Source organism: Rhagoletis pomonella, unplaced genomic scaffold, assembly GCF_013731165.1.
Source record: "Rhagoletis pomonella isolate Grant_MI unplaced genomic scaffold, Rhpom_1.0 Rhpom_scaffold_00002, whole genome shotgun sequence".
In the NCBI taxonomy this organism is placed as follows: domain Eukaryota; kingdom Metazoa; phylum Arthropoda; class Insecta; order Diptera; family Tephritidae; genus Rhagoletis; species Rhagoletis pomonella.
In genome coordinates this window covers 27,599,346-27,617,997 of record NW_023458556.1, presented here as the reverse complement: position 1 = coordinate 27,617,997, position 18,652 = coordinate 27,599,346, and the positions used below count along the sequence as shown (strand labels likewise).

Here is an 18,652-nt window from a genome sequence, read left to right as displayed (position 1 = left end):
TCATTAACGTCACACTAATTTTTTGCCAACTAAAGCAACCACTACAGAACAGCCAATTGAGTTCAAATATTCGCTGTGGTAAATGGGCTTTCATATGTAACCAATGTGTTTTTAAGGTAAGTACTTATGTATATGGGGCGTTTCCAAATAAAGTGATATTTTTTTATCCCCACTTTTTAAATTTTTTTATGGTTGCACCATGACAAGTACGGCTGAATATTTCCTGAATGTCACCCAGTTTTTTATGCAAAAAATACTTAAAGTATGATAATTACCAATAACCAATATCGGTGTATTGCTTCAGGAGTTTCAATGATTTCCTTGATTTTATATTTTCGTCAAATATGACTCTTAGAAAAAAAAAACAAAAAAATTTGAAATATTTCCAGAATGTCACTTTTAGATGGAAAAGGATTTTTATATTTAAAAAGCTTATTTCTAGAAGAAGTGTTCAAATGGCATATATGGAAAGTTGTTGCCGAAGAAATATTAAACAAAAAACTTGCCTCCCAAGAAAAGCCCCACGTTAATGTCGTGAACAATGTGGGGAAAAGCTTTAAAATTAGCTTATCTGATAAATGAGTTTTAAAGTGATATGCAAATGTTTAAAAAGCATGTTTTTAATGTTAAAAATCAGTACAATGCTTATCGGTTAGTACACCTTTTTCTACCAGTTTATAAACTTACATTACTTTTAAAAAAGCGACATTCTGGAAAATATTTTACAAAAATGCAAAAAAAAAGAAAAAATATATTTCTTGAAGACCCTGAAAGCAGTTTCGTATTCTCCACAAATTTTCACGCCAGCAAATGATTTCAGAGGATTAATTTATCAATCTTAAAAAAATAAAAAAAAACACTTGCCATGTCGCTTTGCTTGGAACTGACCCATATATACCTGCTGTCTTTTTCATATTTGCGCAGTCACTAAATGCGATTTTTGGCAGATTACAACAATAGTGAATGGCTTAAAACCACAGCGTGATAAATTTAATTAATGCAACAATAAATTTATAATTACACCATCAATATTGTCATTGTTCATTTTTGCAGTCGTTATACTTATACACATGCTCCAATATATATGTACATAGATATTACATACATATATATGTACATCTGCATGTAGGCACAACAATTACAATTTCTACTAATATTAATAAATTGGTAGTGAAGTGAAGTGATTAAATTGTGACTTTTACTAAAATTAGGTACTTTGTAGTTTCAAATACTACTTAGTGAAAATATGTATACAGGGCCGGACTTAAGCACAGGCTACATAGGCGCTAGCCAGGGGGCCCGCGCCATATGAAAAATAAAACAATAAAGAAAAAAAAAGTTAAAAAGTAATATATTTAAAATTTTCGAGAAACGTTATTGGCACTGAAGGCGAGCCAATCAAAGACCTGTTAAGTTCGTTTTTTACCCTAATCGACGAGGATTCACATTATAGTACAACGTAATTTAAGTACTAAATAGCTGATTTAGTTTAGTTAGCAAAGGTAACTGCGCCGTTTCGTCCAGTCGGTGGCAGCCAAATCGGCACTTAAATATGTAAAAGTCTAAGAATCCAAGGACATTGACTACTGGTAAATTAAAAGCAACAGGACAGTACAGGGTGTCTTGAATTGAACTGAACTTTAAATGGCTTAGATTAATGGCTTCGATATCCAAACTCACTTGGCTCGCAATTCTAGTTCTTACGCAATTAGACCGCACCGCCTGACAAAAAGTTTGAAGAAATTACCGGTACTCCTAAATAGTTATATGAGAAGTAGAGTCGGTGGTGTTTTTAAATTAATAATCACTAGTTTTCCGGTACGGTTTGAGAAAAAATGTGCTTGCGTCCGAATAAGCCGATAGCGATTCAATTTTGGTTTCGATTTCGAAAATCAATGCATCTTTGAGATTTTGCAGGGCGAATTAGCACTGAGTGTATATGAATTTCAAGCGAACTTATTTAGGTAACAAGAAATTCAAGTTTTTTCAAGACAAGCTTTTATTAGTGGTAAGTAACCAAAAGAAAACTCGCCTCCGTACCACCTAACGGCTGAATTTGTTGGGGAGGTATTTATTTCCATATAATTAATAGATGTTCAATATATGAAACAAATCGGACCATAAATACGAATTTTCCAAAAATATCGACTGCTGCTCCACCTATCGGGCAAAATTTTTGTGGGTTTACTGCTTTCCATGTATGTAATGTATATTTTAAATACGAACTAAATCAGACAGGAAATACGGGTTTGCCAAATAACTGGTATCCTGCGCCACCTACCGGAAAAATTTTTTACGGTGTTATTTCTTTTCATATAAGTAACATATGATCTAAATGTGAACCATATCGGGATATAAATACGGGGTTGGCAAATACCTCGCCACCTGTGCCACCTAGCGGATTAATTCAGTTTCATATGGCATTGTCATCGGGTTCTGAGCTAAGTTTGAAGTAAAAATCAAAGTGGAAAAATATATGTAGTTACATAATTTTACTGAACGATACAAATAATTTTAAAATATTTATTTGCTCCCAGTATACTCCTGCTCTCCTATTTCTAAAGAAAAAAAACAATATCCCCTTTGTTTCAAACTAAACCACATATCATTCGGCGCCTAAATACCTTTTGTTTACTTTAAGCAGTTTTATTTTTGGAGAATTTTTCGCCCAAAATTACATATAAGTTCCGTCTAATGGCATTCGAACCCGGAGTCCCCTGAAAGCTAACAAATAGTAGCAAGCATCTCTGCACACTCAGCTATAGCCACAACATATATGTATGTATGTACCTATGCACATATGTCTACATAACTATATGCATATATAAGTTTGGATAAGTACACCCTCTTGTCGAGTGAAATGAAATCTGAAGGTAAGAGTTGTTGCGTTCGAATAAACGTAAAAACTTTTTCGATTACGTGCTTGTAAAAGTTTTTCGCATCACATGAAACGCCCAATGGGACAAAGTAAAACAAAAAACATAAATAAACAAAAGAAATCAACGCCAACAACAGCAGCATAAAGGCACTTAAACAAACACACGCTTGTATGCGCCTTTGTAAACCAATAACCGCAACAGCAGCAGCAGCAGCAGCAGCAGCATTCACGGCACAAGTGTCATCATAAACAAGTAATAAAATCTTTAAAAATAAGTAGCGACAGTAAGAAAAAAAAGAAAATATATTAATTGTCCTCTTCCTTTGGTTTATTGTATTGTATTCCATATGCATGTTTCACATATAAATACATACATACATATGCATTGTGTACAATGATTGCCTTCATCTACTGCTGTTGTTCAACTCTTCGCTTTGATTTGCCTGCTGATGCGGGTACTACTGTTTGTTGTCTGTACTTGATTGCATTGGGAATTACGTATTGTTTTTAAGCGCAAAGCAGAGATGAGTGGCCATACTGTGAGTACCTATGAGCGGTTGAAAAGCGAGGGGCAATTTGACGTAATGGAACGATGCGTGGAATGATTCACTGACTGCAACATTGTCCACTAAAATATTGATAGCTGAATGATATACATACATATATAAAGCATGCATACACACGTACCTATCTTGGTAATTTATTGTTCACTTGAGGTTTGACACAATTTTTGTTAAGTAAAGATTATACCTACATATGTATGTATGTATGTACGTATGTATGTATGTACGTATGTATGTATGTACGTATGTATGTATGAATGTATTACTACCCTGTAGAGAAAAATTTTCAATAGATAAAAAATAACCTACTTGTAGTTAGCTTTTTTGCGGGATTTCTATAAATTATATAACTTGTAGTTAGCTACAAAAAGCTAACTTGAAGCAAGTGGACAAGTAATGCAGGAGTAAAGCTCGAGATTATTTTCTTCAAACGCATTTCTATTTAAATATCCTGTTCGAATTGAGGACAAATAAAAGGAAATCGAAATTTCATATTATCATTTTGAAGTTATGTCTGACGGAGTTCGAATATGGGACCACCTACAGTAGAATATGGAAACAAATATGAAATGTAATATAAAGTAAATAAAAATAAAAAAATAAAAAAAATATTTTGTTTTTCCTATTGGTATTTTATGTCCAAAAGTAGCTAGTTACAAGTTAGTTACATAAAATGTAGAGGTAAACCACCCTTGACTATTTCGCGGCCATCGCCATAGAAATATGGTTAGCTTTCGTCAAAGAAATTATACAGATAATAAGTGACTTTTAGCTAATTCCCAACCAACTTACAGTTAGCTTATAGTTAGATACATTTCCTGCAGGGTAGCTCTTGGCGTCAGTTCCGCCCGCATGAGGTTCGGTTTAACGTTATGGTTTCTAATGCAATAAAAAAGGAAATAAATTATATCAACAAAAATTATAATTTATTTCAAACAGTGGCTTACTTTCTCAAGGTTCCAGAACAGATGTGCTTGGTCACGATTAAGACTTAGTTCGAGATGTGTATTTCTTCCATGAAAAAGCTTGTCATAAAAATACAATCGCCTTTCGAAGTCGGCCTAAAACTAAGTGTGACAACATCAAAGCGCACGCCACAAATCGCAAAAGTTCAGCCAAACACTAACATATTGGTTAAGCACCAATCTATTATTATTTTTAAACTAATTCGATTGCCAGCAATTTGGCGATTCTATTAAAAAAATGTTCGTACCAAAATTTTTTTATTCTCACACTTGAACTAGAAATTAAATTTTTAAGCAGTGGAATCCTCTTAAAAACGAGCTGGAGCAGCCAACATACTTACACACTCATCTAAAAACATTCACATATAACATTAGCAAGATTTTTAAACTTTTCAATTAAATTAATTTTAAATTTCTAAGCTGGCGGCAACCCCTGTCAAAAATGTTTTCCCTATGCATAGATACAGTTGTCTTAAAACCTCTCTCGTTTGATGATACCCAAATTCAAATATTTCGTTAAACTTGTTTATTAAATTGATTTTCAATTTTCAAATAGATGACAACCTTTTTGAAAACATTTTTGAAATGAAGCTTTGTTAAAACTTTCTCGTTTCATACCCAAAGTGAAATATTTCGCTGGAAATTTTAATTGAACTGATTTTAAATTTTCGAACAGGAGGCAACCTTTATAAAAAAAATCGTTAGGATCTGCTCTTAAATTATTAATTCTTACTTTCAAAAAAGTGTGGGAACTCTCTTAAAAATATGCTATATGTTTATTTAGCTCACAGCCTAGAGTTGTCCACAAAATAATAGCAGTGCGATATTTTGACCATTTGTCTTTGGTTTATTTAATATTTATTACTTTTTTATAAAAGCCTAGCTGATTATACAACAAACACCATATACATACATTCATATTTTAAACTTTGCACAACAATTATAAAAATTCTGCACCGTTTCACTAAATATTCCAATTTTTTAATCAGAATCTTTAAAAACAAGTTTGGTATGTTGTGTAGCCCATTTTATATATTTTTATTTTACGATGAATTGCAAGTTTCAAGTTGGTAAAAAATCCCGTCGATGTTTGATAATGAGTCATCAGGGTGGTCCAAAATTGCAAGTGAAGTCCGGATTTTTATGCTCTCACCACCAAGGTTTGTTCTATACCGAAAAAAATAAAACCTTTAGAGGTCGCTCAAAGCGCTCAAAGTTTTTCATGTATTTTACGGTATAGAATTATTGAAAATCAATATTTTTCGATCGGAAAACTCTGTTGCTCTGCAGGAGATTCCCAGTAATAATACCCAATTATGTATTTATTTAACCATTTTTTGATACAAACTATATTTTATAGGTCCACCAGGACCCCCAGAAAACGCCAGAAAATGCAATGGGGGATGAATAAAAAATCCTTAGTATTAAAAATGGCTATGCAAACAATTGAGTATTATCGGAAGTCTCCTGAAGAGAACCAGAGTTTTCTAATCGAAAACTATAGATTTTCAAGAATTCTATACCATATAAAATAAAAGAAAAACTTAAATCGCTTTGAGCGACCTCTAAATATTTTAAAATTTCCAAAAAAATAGAACTAGGGTTATATTTTTTCGATATAGAATAGCTCTAGGGGGTGAGAGCATAAAACTCCGACTCTACTTATTTTTTACCACCCTAATTAGGCATCCATCCATTACCGACCCCTTTTTCCAAAATAGTGTACAAGACTTCTCTATTACACAAAGAATTGACTTTCTTATTTAAAAAGGTAGTAGTAGCTATGGCGCTACGCAGGGAAGAAACTTTAAGATCTTTTTTTGTGCAAAAAAGGGCAGTGGTTTAAAGAAAATTACACGAATTCTCCTGAAAATGTTTAGTTAATCAAATTCATAAGCACGGAACATAGAATAAAAAAATCCCAATGTCAAGCGACGATATAAGAGCTTTTTTGGTAAAAACTCAGCAAAATCGGTCCAGTAGATCTTGAGCTATGTATCCACCTATGTATTTGAAAAAAAGTCGCTCCGAGAAAAACGGAGAGGAAAACGTGTACTGCTTTTCGGTGACGTTCTACCACTCCCACTTCTAAATGTTCCGCTACGCGAAGCAAAAAAAAAAGAGTGCAGAAACGGTGGTGCCACTTATTCACTTTAAAGGCTCATTAAAGTCAGCAGCAGTGGATACTAAACGACGTTTCAAACAGGGCAACTAGCTATCACTTGAAGTCGCACAGTGGAAAAAAATGTTGAGTAAAAATTCTTCAAATTTTGTTTTCTAAATATTCGCACTGAATTTTAATTTAAGGGGGTTTTCCCACTTTTCTTAATTATTATCTGCAAAAAAAAAATAATAATAAAATTAACCGGACACAACATTTTAGAGTTTTATAAATTTCCTCTCATAGTTTTATTACTTTAAATTGTTAACGGACAGCGATACATTTTATTCAATTTATTGATATCACTTTTGCTCAAACCACGTCGCTGACCCATAAAACCGACCGCTTCATCCTTTAACGGTACTATAGTCATTTTACCATTTACCGAGAACGCATACGCTGAATAATGTAGCACACTACCATAATCGTATTCCTCATCGAAATCATCGACAAAGCCTTCTTCGTATTTTTTGAAACTTTTCTCTTTGCCAGGACGAATGTTTTCAGTTGCGATGCGCACATATTCATCACGATTCGCAGCGCTCTGCATGTGGAAAAATCCGAGGGTATGTAGGAACTCATGTACGATTGTGCCGAGACGGAAGCAACCGGTATTCAAAGCATGAGGCTGAAGATTATACGTTTGAATGCGGTTCAACCAACCAACATTCGAATAACATCCGCCTTTATTGTTGGTGATATTCACATAATACTTCTGGTCTGCAGTGGCTTTCTTAAAGCGGATGCATGAAACCTCCTCCAAGATTCGCATGCCTCGCAAAATATGATTACGATGCGCCGCATCTAAACAAATAAGAGCACATATCCATATATATACATATACTTATGTATATCGATGTTTAGTTATACAAAAAAATCACGCCCACATACCGAAAACCCCATCGTTGAATTTGTAATAGACAGTGCTGTTAGGCCAGCGTCGAATTTCGTTACGTAATCCATTGCGATCCGAATAACTCAGCACAATATCGCCTTGAAAGTAGCCAGCTATCAGCTCAGGGTCTTCGCCAATGGTCTGGCTAAGCGGTACCGCTAAACCAGCACCAACTACCGAAAGCAGCGCAAATACCCAAACAATGCACATAATTGCTTAACTATAATTTCACAATTCGAACATGCGAAGGTGTCGACCGTAACTAAATGCTCAATGGCAGTTGACTTAGTTAAATTCTTTTTACAATGTAATGCCCTAAATGTACGTCAAAAAACGTAACAAGTACATTGAGATTATCTAATTAATTTTTAGCCCAAAAAATTCTGCCAGTTTTATGCCAAACATCTTCAACTTTGTATTTTATGTTTCGCGTAAAAGCTTAGATATGCACATTAGGGTGCATACAAAAAAAAAAAAACTTGATAACTCTGCATGATTTTCCCGATTTAAAAGGTTTTCGAAAATATGCTGAGGTAGACTTAATGAAATAATTGAACCAAGTTTGGTAGGAATCGATAAAGTGGTTACCGAACTTTGTAGTCATAAAAGGTCAGTGCCACGCCCATTATCCAAAAATTTATAATAATCTAATTTTCTGCTAAGTGGTTATTGCAATAATCGATTTTAAGTGCATTTGCTTCAGTAGTTACTGATTTACCGCAGTTTTCTTGTTTCGTTATATTACCGTTATATGGTTGGTGGGCGTAGTTATTGACCGTTTTTAAAGATTTTAAACATATTTCTTAGCTAGACCCTAGGCAAGGATCTTATCGAGGATTGGTGGAGCGGCTACTGAAATACAGCATTTCATTATAAGTGGGCGTGGTCACGCCCATTTCCCAAATATTTCGTAATAAAAATATTTCTTAACAAAGCAAGTTGGATCCAATATTTACTAAAATATCGTAGTTGTTGCATTTTTCGGAAAGACTGGGAAGTGTGTGTGGTCCGATTTCGCCCATTTTCAATACCAACCTACCTTGGAAAAGGGCAACCTACACACCTACACGTGCGGATGGGCGGACAGACAGACATGCCTTAATAGACTTCTCTTTTCTTTCTGAGCATTTATGTATACATTTGTCAATATCTTACTCGATTCCTTTAGGCTGTTACAAACAACCGTTATGTGAACAAAGTTAATATACTCTGGTGCACAAGTGCGCTCGGGTAAAATTATGCACTCCTTTTAAGCTGCAATTCTTCTATCATCTGCGGAGATTTAAAAATAAAAAATAAATTTACTTATAAAAAATTATATTTTTGGAGATATTTTCAAAACGAGCCAGCTCACGGAAATCTTAATATTTTACCGAAATAAGTTGGCAGGAGTTATAAAATCTAATAAATTGTATAATTCCCGTAGAAAAACTGGTAATTTTTTTTTTTTGGTGAGGCACCATAAAATACATACAAAGGTATGTAAATAAAATCGCCATTGGTTCTTAGGAAGTTTATTTGATTGCATGTGTGTAACTATTTTCTACTGTCCACTTTAAGTGCTTACTTTAGAAAAATTTATCGTTCTTGGCTTCAAATTTAAAAAAAAAATTAAATAAAATCGATGTCGTAGCCACAACTCTGTATGTTGTACTTCTTCCACTACATAGCATAATCGGTTTCGGTATTGGCAGCTAGTTATCAATTTATATTTTCTTCGAAAAGCATTCGCGGCTGTAATAAAGAAAATTTATAGCTTTGACACACTGCTACTATCGACTGATAATATACACACGTAACATAAGTACATATTCATATAAAACTAAATCATTGTAAGTGCCGTTTTATCAAATAGGTATACAATTTATCTGCCCTTCAAACACATTTTTTCAGTACAAAATTTGTGATTAACTAAAGGGCAGATAAATTTGAAAACCTACTTGAAAAAGCGGCCTTAAATAGCACTACATTTATACATATCGCTGATTTATTTAAATAGTACAATTTATCAATGTTATTGTGGCTTATCAACACATAATTTTAATATTTTTTATTGAGCTTCTTACCACGATTATTTTATTAGGAAAAATGGAAAAAGCGAGAAAGTCTAAGCGCTAGAAAGTGATAGCAGCACTAGCAGAATTCATTTTTAATCAAAATTAATTCGTTTTGTTGGTATAGTTTTGAATTAAAATGTGAGAACGGACGTAACATATCGTAAGCGACAGATCTTTTCCCCATACAATATTTTTACTAGTAACACATAATGAATACATTTTTTGCGTTTTCATAACCTTTTTTTCGACATCTGTAGCCCGTTTCTGTAACTTTTCTCTACCGATTATTTCTCTACTGGTAGAGAAAATACGTCACTCTCACCTACTAATTAGCAGTAGAGAACAGGGCGGCGAATTCATATCTCAATTCGCCTTGGTAGAGACTTGTTACAGAAACGAGCTACTGAATACGAAATTTAAAGTTATTTTGAACTCATCTACTTGCCTCTTCGGTTTTCATTTTTAAGGAAACACCCATATATGCATGATAAAAACATTACAAGGTAAATTCATTCTCTCATTTCGTCGGCCATGATTTTTTTCTGACGTTTGCCAACATTTTAAAATCATATAAAATTGAAAATAAAAAAATTAAATTGTTCACAATTGTTGTTGTTTGAGATTGAAAATGAGAATGTGTGTGTGAGTTAGAGTTTTGATTTTAAAATTATATTGTTGGCAAACGTCAGACTGCCTCTCAATGGTTTTACCTTGTTATGTTTTTATCATGCATATATGTATGTACATTAGACCGCATCACTCATCATACAAAAAAAATCGGTACTGTTTTTCCACTGGAATTATGAAAACTATTATATTTTAAGACGTCCGTTAAAATATTTCGGAAAATATTAAGATTTAAGAGAGCTGGACTAAAAATGGAGTTTTTTTATGAATAAAAACGGTTTCTTAAAGATGTTTTTTTTTTTGAAAAGTTAAGTACAATTGCAAACTGTCTTCAAAATAAAACGAATTTAATAAGTGATTAATATAAAACTAAAAATATTGCTGGCCCCAAAAAAATATTAGAAAAATGTGAATCCAAACACATATTTTAACAAGGTATTTTATAATTAAGTTTAAACTTTCATTTAATATGGTTTAAGCCTAAACCACTTCTTAGAGAAAATGATACCGGATATAATTTTTTAGAGTTGCCACCTGCCATGAAATTATAATAAAATCAAAAAAAGAATCCAATCCATCCCACCACATAAAACTTTAACAGAAACACATTTTAGCAGAGTTGCTACCAGTTTTAAAATTAATAAAGAAAAGTTTTAAGAAAGAGTTGTTTATCAAAAAATTCTAACAAATTTAAAAGAATTTGGAAATTGTAGTACGAATTATTTTGGACAAATCGGCCACCTGTCGAGGAAATGCAATTGACGGGACACGGCTGAATAAGGTATGGCAAAAAACGAAGAACCAAAGTGATCAATTTCTGATAGACATAGACGGATGATATGCTGAAGATTGGAATCTCAGTGTGCTTTGTACAATCCACAAGAAGGGATATTACGCCGTTGCATAGTAGGAAATTATTGACTGATTTTGTTCAAAATAGGCTGGAAGAGTAAATTTTTAACCGAATTGAATATTTTTTTTTTAAGTTGGAACAGATTTTGGAAAAGACCGCCAAGGCCAGAATTAGAAAGAGAATTTTTATTTTTATTAGAAAATGGTTAAAGTCTGATCAGTTTAGCCCACTTCCGGCCAAGACGGAAGTCGGTAATACGACGAAAACATAGAGCATCTCCGACTTGGTAGTTCATATTTTTGCGTGTTGTAACAAAATAAACATTTTACTTCAGTTTACAAAGGGTGAACGGGTAGATGGTCTATATAACTAGATAAGACTAAACTATTTTGTGGCCAAAGTTATCTTTAAATTCATAAATATAACTGTATAGAAAACAAATGCAACAGTTGGTTCGTTAATTTAATTTCGCATGAATACATACATATGTAGCAAATGTAGGTATGTATATTTAAACTTCTATGTATCCACGCGAAGACCCGTCCAAACTAAATTAATATTTAAGCGCCACCCCCGTAGAGTAAATAGTGACCACACGCGCCTCTCATTGAAAAATAAAAGTATGACGCACTACCATTGGTGTAAAAATAGCAGAAACAAAAATGTGAACTATGTACTCTTTTTTTATTTTTCTTACTTTTACAGAAAATGTTACAGCACTATGGCTCAGTCCAATGATGTATTTGTGTACGTTGATACGTAGGTAGGAGTGGGTGTTATTCAGCAGGAGAAATAGCGCCGGGCACCTCAAATGTGTGAGTCAGTATATGCAGGTTTTGCACATGCGCACTGCTAACAGGATAAGTTATCCGTAGGAGTAAACGTATTGATGAGTGGGATGTTGTTTGTATTTCATGTTTGAGTAAATATAGTGCTAGGTATGTGGAGAAAAATGGATAAAGTATAGTAGTGAAGAAAATATTTTGTATTTAGAATTTATCTTGCTTTAAAAAATTGTTTTTTAAGTTGGTGCATATGGAATCAATCCGAAGGGTCGCAAGTCATATTTGCGAAATATTTTTTTAAAACGTTCCGTTAGTTTTCATGCCGGCACATCTCCATCACAAGGTTCTAAGTCAAACGTAAAAAAATGCGAGACTTATTGGCGTATTCAAAAATGTCCTGGAAACGTCTTTTAGGCTAATTTAAAAAGCAACTGCAAAAAATTAAAAATTTTTCTTATTGTACAAGTATTACCTACAGATTTTGAGTAACATAAATTACCGATAATCACAATTAAATTTAAAATACCGGCGCTTTTTTCCCACAAATCGGCTAACTCAAAGTTAATTTAATTTTGCTTTCTGATACACATTTTTTCGAATACCAGAGCGTATGATGAACGCGAAAATGAGCAGGCTTCACCGTATAAAAACTGTAAAGTCCCTAGACCACTCTACTTTACGGATTAAGAACGCTCATAGTTAAAAAATTGTAATCACTTTTTTAGATTTTTCGCCAGGTTTTTTTTGGATTTCTGATCAATGTGCAACGATCTTATGTACATAACCTATAAAATCATCTAAAACCAACATATGTGTCATACATGGTGAAATAATAACAAGATGTTGTCAGTAGCGACGTGTTTGTTGTAGTTTTGACAAGATTGGCGTGCTTATTTTCAGTGCTGCTGATCTTAATTTTTGTAACGCTATTAGTTGGGAAATTGTATTTAAAATACTCCATTTTAGTATTTCATTTCATCGCAATTTTTAAAGAACTTGGTGTTTTCAGAACGATATTAATATTTAAAATTGCTGGATTTGTATAATTTTGGTCCTCAAAATATAAGATATAAAAGATATCGTAGTTATCAATGGAAAAAAACCGTACACGAAAATCGTATGGAAAGGCGATTTTTTTATATAAAATATCTTTTGCTGCATTGTCATAATATCGAGCCAAATGGACTACTGATACACTAGAATAGAGCGGCAGCTTCGTTAAATTACGATTTCGCTTATATTATCGATATTTATGTGTTTTAATCTATTTAAGAAATCATTTTTAGTTTTATAGGAAACTGCCTTATTTTACGGTCTGTACTTTTTTATAAGTTACAATATATGTCCAACCTGTGTGGAGCTGACGATACAAACATAATTCAGGCTTATAAGCCTGTAATTAAACATATTTCTACATTTAATTTGAAATAGTATACACGAACGGATTAAAAGTAGTAAATAATTAGTTCTTTTTCTACTACTTTAAAATGCGTGACCGGAATAGACCTGCCGAAAAAGTGAGGTTAAGTTACTGGCAACACCTTGTTATTATTACATTTTAATGAAATAAAATCGAATAAAGGAAACACCTCGCTATTAACGTCACAATTAATACTGAGGAATATATTTTTAATACTATAGCACAAGGCGAATTAATATAAGGTGATAGCAGGAGTACAAAAACAAAAATTTACATGTATTTTGTTTCTGCTTTGGCGGCATAAACTGTCAAAATCTGTAAGAGTATGTGTATAAATTCAAACAAAATTTTTCAATTTGATATCGGAAGCCGTGCGGCGAAACACACACACAAAATCAGCTGAGCTAGTAACACCACCTTATATAAATTCGCCTTGCTATAGCATAACTTTTCAAAATATAAGAAATTCTTGAATCATGCAATTTGTTATAATTATTTATTATTTATATTAAATCAATAAACAGTGGTAGTCAGGTAATTGATACATCTACTGCAACATAGTGTGTTCGCATTAGGTGCGATAAAAGTCATATTGTTTAAGGTTGAATTCCTTACTTTAATGAGTTAGTGAATTGGCATTGATTGAACGGAATCTTAAACTTTTCTGGATAAATTGACATCATAACGGACCGTTAGAGCCCTATTTAAACGCCCTGCTTCGCTTGGCCGCTACTACCATTTTCTAAGATGTCTCATAAGGAACACTTTTAGCGTTAAATAACAACAATGCCAGGAATATTGAAGCCCTTTCTGACAATCGCTACGCTGAATTTCCATCGCTAAAATTCTGTAAATGAAAAGTAGTGGGGCCCAAAAGTAAGCAACTTGGAACAGTAACAGATACAGTGTGTAATCAGCCCAATCTGGCACTATGAGGGGCATGTAGCTAGATGTTTTATGTTGTTAGGCGCGCCTGCTATTCGTTTGGAGGTTTTTACCGATCGAAATTAGCGATAGTCAATGCTGGAATCCGGCTGCTGTTCAAACCAGGTAGCGGAATATATGAGTCCACAGGAAATGACAACTTTATGTAGTCCGAAAATAGCCCAAATTTGAATGCGATAGAGCACTGTGGGGCGATGTTCCAGAAATATTTGAACAAGCAAGGTTCCAGGAACAATATAGAAATGAGTGAGGCTATCTTAGACGCGTGGAAAAATAAAATAACGACAGAACACTTCCAAAATCGAATAAACTCGATGTCGGAAAGGATTTCAGCTGATGAAATTCTTGAGTGTCTTATAGTATTTTATTTTCGCATTTTCAATATCTTTATTTGAGTAAAAATTTGTGAAGTGGGCCACCATTTTTTTCGAGGCTCGAGCTTTTTTTGTGCAATTATCTGTTTATGCTTCACAACGATAAAAGAAAAATACAAGTTTCACAATTTTTCGAAATTCGAATTACTTTGGAAGTTATAGCTATTAACATTTTTCGAAATTGTTTAGATTTTAATTTTTTTTCAAGCGACTGGTAATACCGATTCTGCGCATATCACACCATCATTCTCAACTGTTTAACTCATTGGGTAACTAGCAAATTCCCGGTGTGCTTCGCTGTGCCTTAAATGTATTTTTGTGTTGTTACTCCCTTCCAAAAGTCTTCCGCCATCATTTATAAAAACAAAATAAAATAGACATAGAGCTTTATGAAGTGAGATTTTCAAACAAAATTTCGATCTATGTATGAAGTATTCTTTTTTTATGAATGTTGGTGTCAGTTAATTTACCTATTTTCGAAGGTATTTAGAAAGCAGGTAAAGTATCGACTTTGTATACATATATTTCCATCAAATTTAGGCCAGATGAGCGATGAAGATTGAACAGCGTTACGTTGGAAAAAGCAAAATTAGTATGCTCTCCAACTACTGTTGGTCTCTTAAAAGAGATACTAGCTGCGATATACAGGGTGTCCAAGAAGTAACCTGCCATACTTGTTTTTTCTTATTTAGTTCATCCTCAGAAAAAAGGTGTTTGTAACGTTCAGACATTCCGTTATATGTTTTGAAGATAAAGCAGAAAAAGACTTCAAACTTCTTGGTTATAAGGTTTTTTAACACTAAAGGTGTTTCTTAGGATCTTTCGGACTAACGGCCATAGGAAGGAGAGCATCTAAAGGGTCTCCAAATAGTCCTTTAAGATATGAATGTATCCAGAAACGTTTCAATTTCCGTTTTTAAATACTTAATAATATTTTATTATTTATTTTTTTTTTTGGAAAAAAGCAACATGTTTAAATAACTCAGCCATAAAATTAAATTAAAATAGGTAATACTCAGCGCATTTAAAACCCAAGACCTAGAATTTCCTAAACCAAAATTGTCCATACAAAAACTCCACAATCAAAGTTAATGTGAGTGCACGATTGCTGCTACCAACACATACCAAGGGCTCCTCCCAAGTGGACAGAGATGTTTTTGTAAGAATTTATATCAATTTGTTACTCAGATTCCCTACGGATAATTTTGCTTATTAAAATGTTTGTGGTTTGAAGAGTAAAATTTCGTAAGTAGTCAGTAGTCTGGCAGGCAGTAAGGCGAAGGAATATACCTTAATACATATATCCTTTAATAACCATGTATGCACACATCTTTAACTGCTTTTGTATTGTATACTCTTGTAAAAGTCTTCCTATTCTACATACATACAGTATCGGTCATATCTATAGCACGCCATTTCACACTTCCGAAAAAAAAGTTTGAAATTTAGGTGAAAATTTGTTGCACTTTTTAGTAGTTTTCTACAAATTTTTAAACTTGGGTTTATATGGGTTTTGTTAGAGAAAGAACTATACTTTAATTGAAAATTCTTAAAAATAAATAAATAAACATAACTTGCACACAATATCACTTTGAAATGGCGTGCTATAGATATGACCGATGCTGTATGTATTTATTAACATACTTATGTGTATGTGTGGCAAATTGTATTTATGTATGTATAGTTGTGATGAGTGGCATAGCTTTTGGTAGCCAATTTTCCAAAATTTTCAACAAATTTCTTTACTTTCCGCAAAATGTTCGGGCTACTATTACACCAAAAGAACAACAACATTAACACAAACAGTTAACAGGCAGCTTCAAGTAGCTTTGCAGCAAAAGAAAATTGTAACGTTGCTTACCGAGCTGGAAATTATGTGGTTTGTAATGCCTGACTACTGTTCTTGTTATAGTTGGAAGGGATTCTTGTGAAATAGTTGTTGTATGCGGCAGTGGCTATAGTTGTATTGGTGTTGCAGCAAAATAACCACAACTGACCACACATTAAAGTAGAACTCATATGAGCATGCAACAATTAAATATATTTACATATATATATGAACAACTGTATCTGTACAAATAAATTTGTTTTTACAAAACCATATGGATATATGAATATCCTTGCAGAAGAAAAGCTGGTAGAGTAATTGGACACATGCTATCCCTTACTAAATTGGTATAGTGCTGTTGTCTAGATTTTTTCATAAAGATGAAATTTAGCAAGCTTTAAGGAACACCCGGTCTGTGGTAAAAACATGTATGTCTCATTAAAAAAAATTCCACCCGTTTCCAGTCCAAACTGGAAGTCGGTAATACGACCAAAAGATAGAGTATTACCGACCTGGTAGTTCATACATCCAATATGACGGCCTTTGGGGTATCAAAGAAAAATATTTACAGTGCTCTACTCGTTGGAGATGACGAATATCGCATACGATGGGACGATGAGCTTTGTAACGATATACATATGTAGATATCTTGTTCTTCTTGTTGTAGCGCCTACTAAACCCCGCTAGAGCCGGCTCATTCATTTCCGTTGTCATCTGGTTTAGCTTAAGGAAGGCCCAGGAAGTGCGCAACTTCGACACAGGGCCCGTCCATTGGGACAGGGGCGTTAGCTGGGTGGAGTTTTGGGGGCATGCGAAGAGGTGCCGTGAGTCATGTGGCGACTCTCCGCATGCCGGGCACTTGTTGGGCACATCTTCATTTATTCTACACAGGTATAAGTTTAGCCTGCTGAAATAGCCAGAGCGAAAGTGGGCTATTGTGGTGCGGGTCTCCCGAGACAGACAAAGTTCTGTACCGTCCACGTCAGGTGGTTGTGTGCCCCGGTCGAGAGTGAATATAACTCGAAACTGACTCCCTGTGAATGCCATTTAAGGCCTATCGGTATGCAACTGGGTCCAGAGGTGGTTTTATGAACCCCTGGACTTCGTCCGCCAGTTTGTAGAGATGCCTCCTGTCGTGCCTTGGCGAGTGCTGTTTTTGCGAGCAGTTGTCTGTTCGGGTGCCCGCGTCTGTGGCGCCCTACTTCTTGATTGGCGCAGTAACCGCCTAAGCGATTTTGACAGAGTCTTAAACAGCACGCCAGTCGTTTCTCTTCTGTGACAATTGACGCCGATTGGAAACGCCAAGTGCAGCCAAGTCCTTCTCCACCTGGTCTTTCCAACGCAGAGGAGGCCTTCCTCTTCCTCTATTACCAGCATCGCGACCCGCGTTCAATACTTTCAGAGCTGAACCGTTTCTGTCTATTCCCACGACATGGCCAAGCCAGCGGAGCTGCTCAATTTTAATTCGCTGCACTATGTCTATATCATTGTAAAGCTCATACAGCTCATCGTTAAATTGTCTGCGGTATTCGCCATCGCCAGCGTGCAAAGGCCCGTAAATCTTTCGAAGAATATTTCTCTCGAAAACTCCAAGAGACGATTCATCAGATGTTTTCATTGTCCATCCCTCCGCGCCATACACCAGCAAAAACGTGAAGAATGACGTATAGAGTGTGATCTTTGTGCGACGAGAGAGCACTTTACTTGTCGATTGCCTACTGTTGGCAACAATTATGCGGTTTTAATGATCTTTCCCAACATCAGACTGAAGAAACCAAACGAAGGGGAGTCACCTTGTCTGAAACCGCGTTAGCTATCAAATGGCTTCTCAATTCTGACCGAGCTGGTGGCATTGTGTAACGTCATTTTGCATAACCGTTTGAGTTTTGAGGGGATGCCAAATTCAGACATACCGGCGTATAAGCAACTCCTTTTAGTGCTGTCGAAAGCGGCTTTAAAGTCGACAAACATGTGGTGAGTGTCGATCCTTTTCTCGCGGGTCTTTTCCAAGATTTGGCGTAGTGATGCATGCACCTTATCAACTCCTTATCGCCGTAACAGCTCCAGCAGCTTTGTTGTTTTTCAGCCACATATCGTTATTCGTACCCCGTCTTAGTCAGTAAGTGGGACATTGTCTCCAGCATCATCGACTGGAGGCTCGGGATCGTCGTTTCCACTATTTTCAGTGATGTTGCCATTCAATAGGGTGGAAAATGTTCCGTCCATAATTTAAGTACTACGTTCTGGACGTCGGTAACTAGGTAGCCATTGTTGTTCTTCCAGGAGTTCGCCCTGGTATCT

General features: G+C 34.7%; 2 protein-coding genes across 4 annotated transcripts in view; both read right to left on the bottom strand.

Moving 5' to 3' along the window:
* LOC118733374 (protein misato) overlaps positions 1-18,652 on the bottom strand; it is a 434,582-nt gene that overhangs the window by 50,217 nt on the left and 365,713 nt on the right. The gene's annotated exons all lie outside the window — the stretch shown is intronic.
* On the bottom strand, positions 6,824-7,672 carry LOC118734518 (seminal metalloprotease 1-like). Its single transcript, XM_036464237.1, has 2 exons — positions 7,459-7,672; positions 6,824-7,371 (listed from the first exon to the last, which is right to left on the bottom strand). The coding sequence occupies exons 1-2, from the start codon at positions 7,670-7,672 to the stop codon at positions 6,824-6,826; spliced, it is 762 nt and encodes a 253-aa protein (XP_036320130.1).

Coding starts and splice junctions, on each gene's coding strand:
- LOC118734518 (XM_036464237.1), bottom strand. CDS start 7,672: ATGTGCATTGTTTGGGTATTTGCGCTGCTTTCGGTAGTTGGTGCTGGT. Junction 7,372..7,458: donor ATTCAACGATGGGGTTTTCG/GTATGTGGGCGT, acceptor TTATTTGTTTAG/ATGCGGCGCATCGTAATCAT.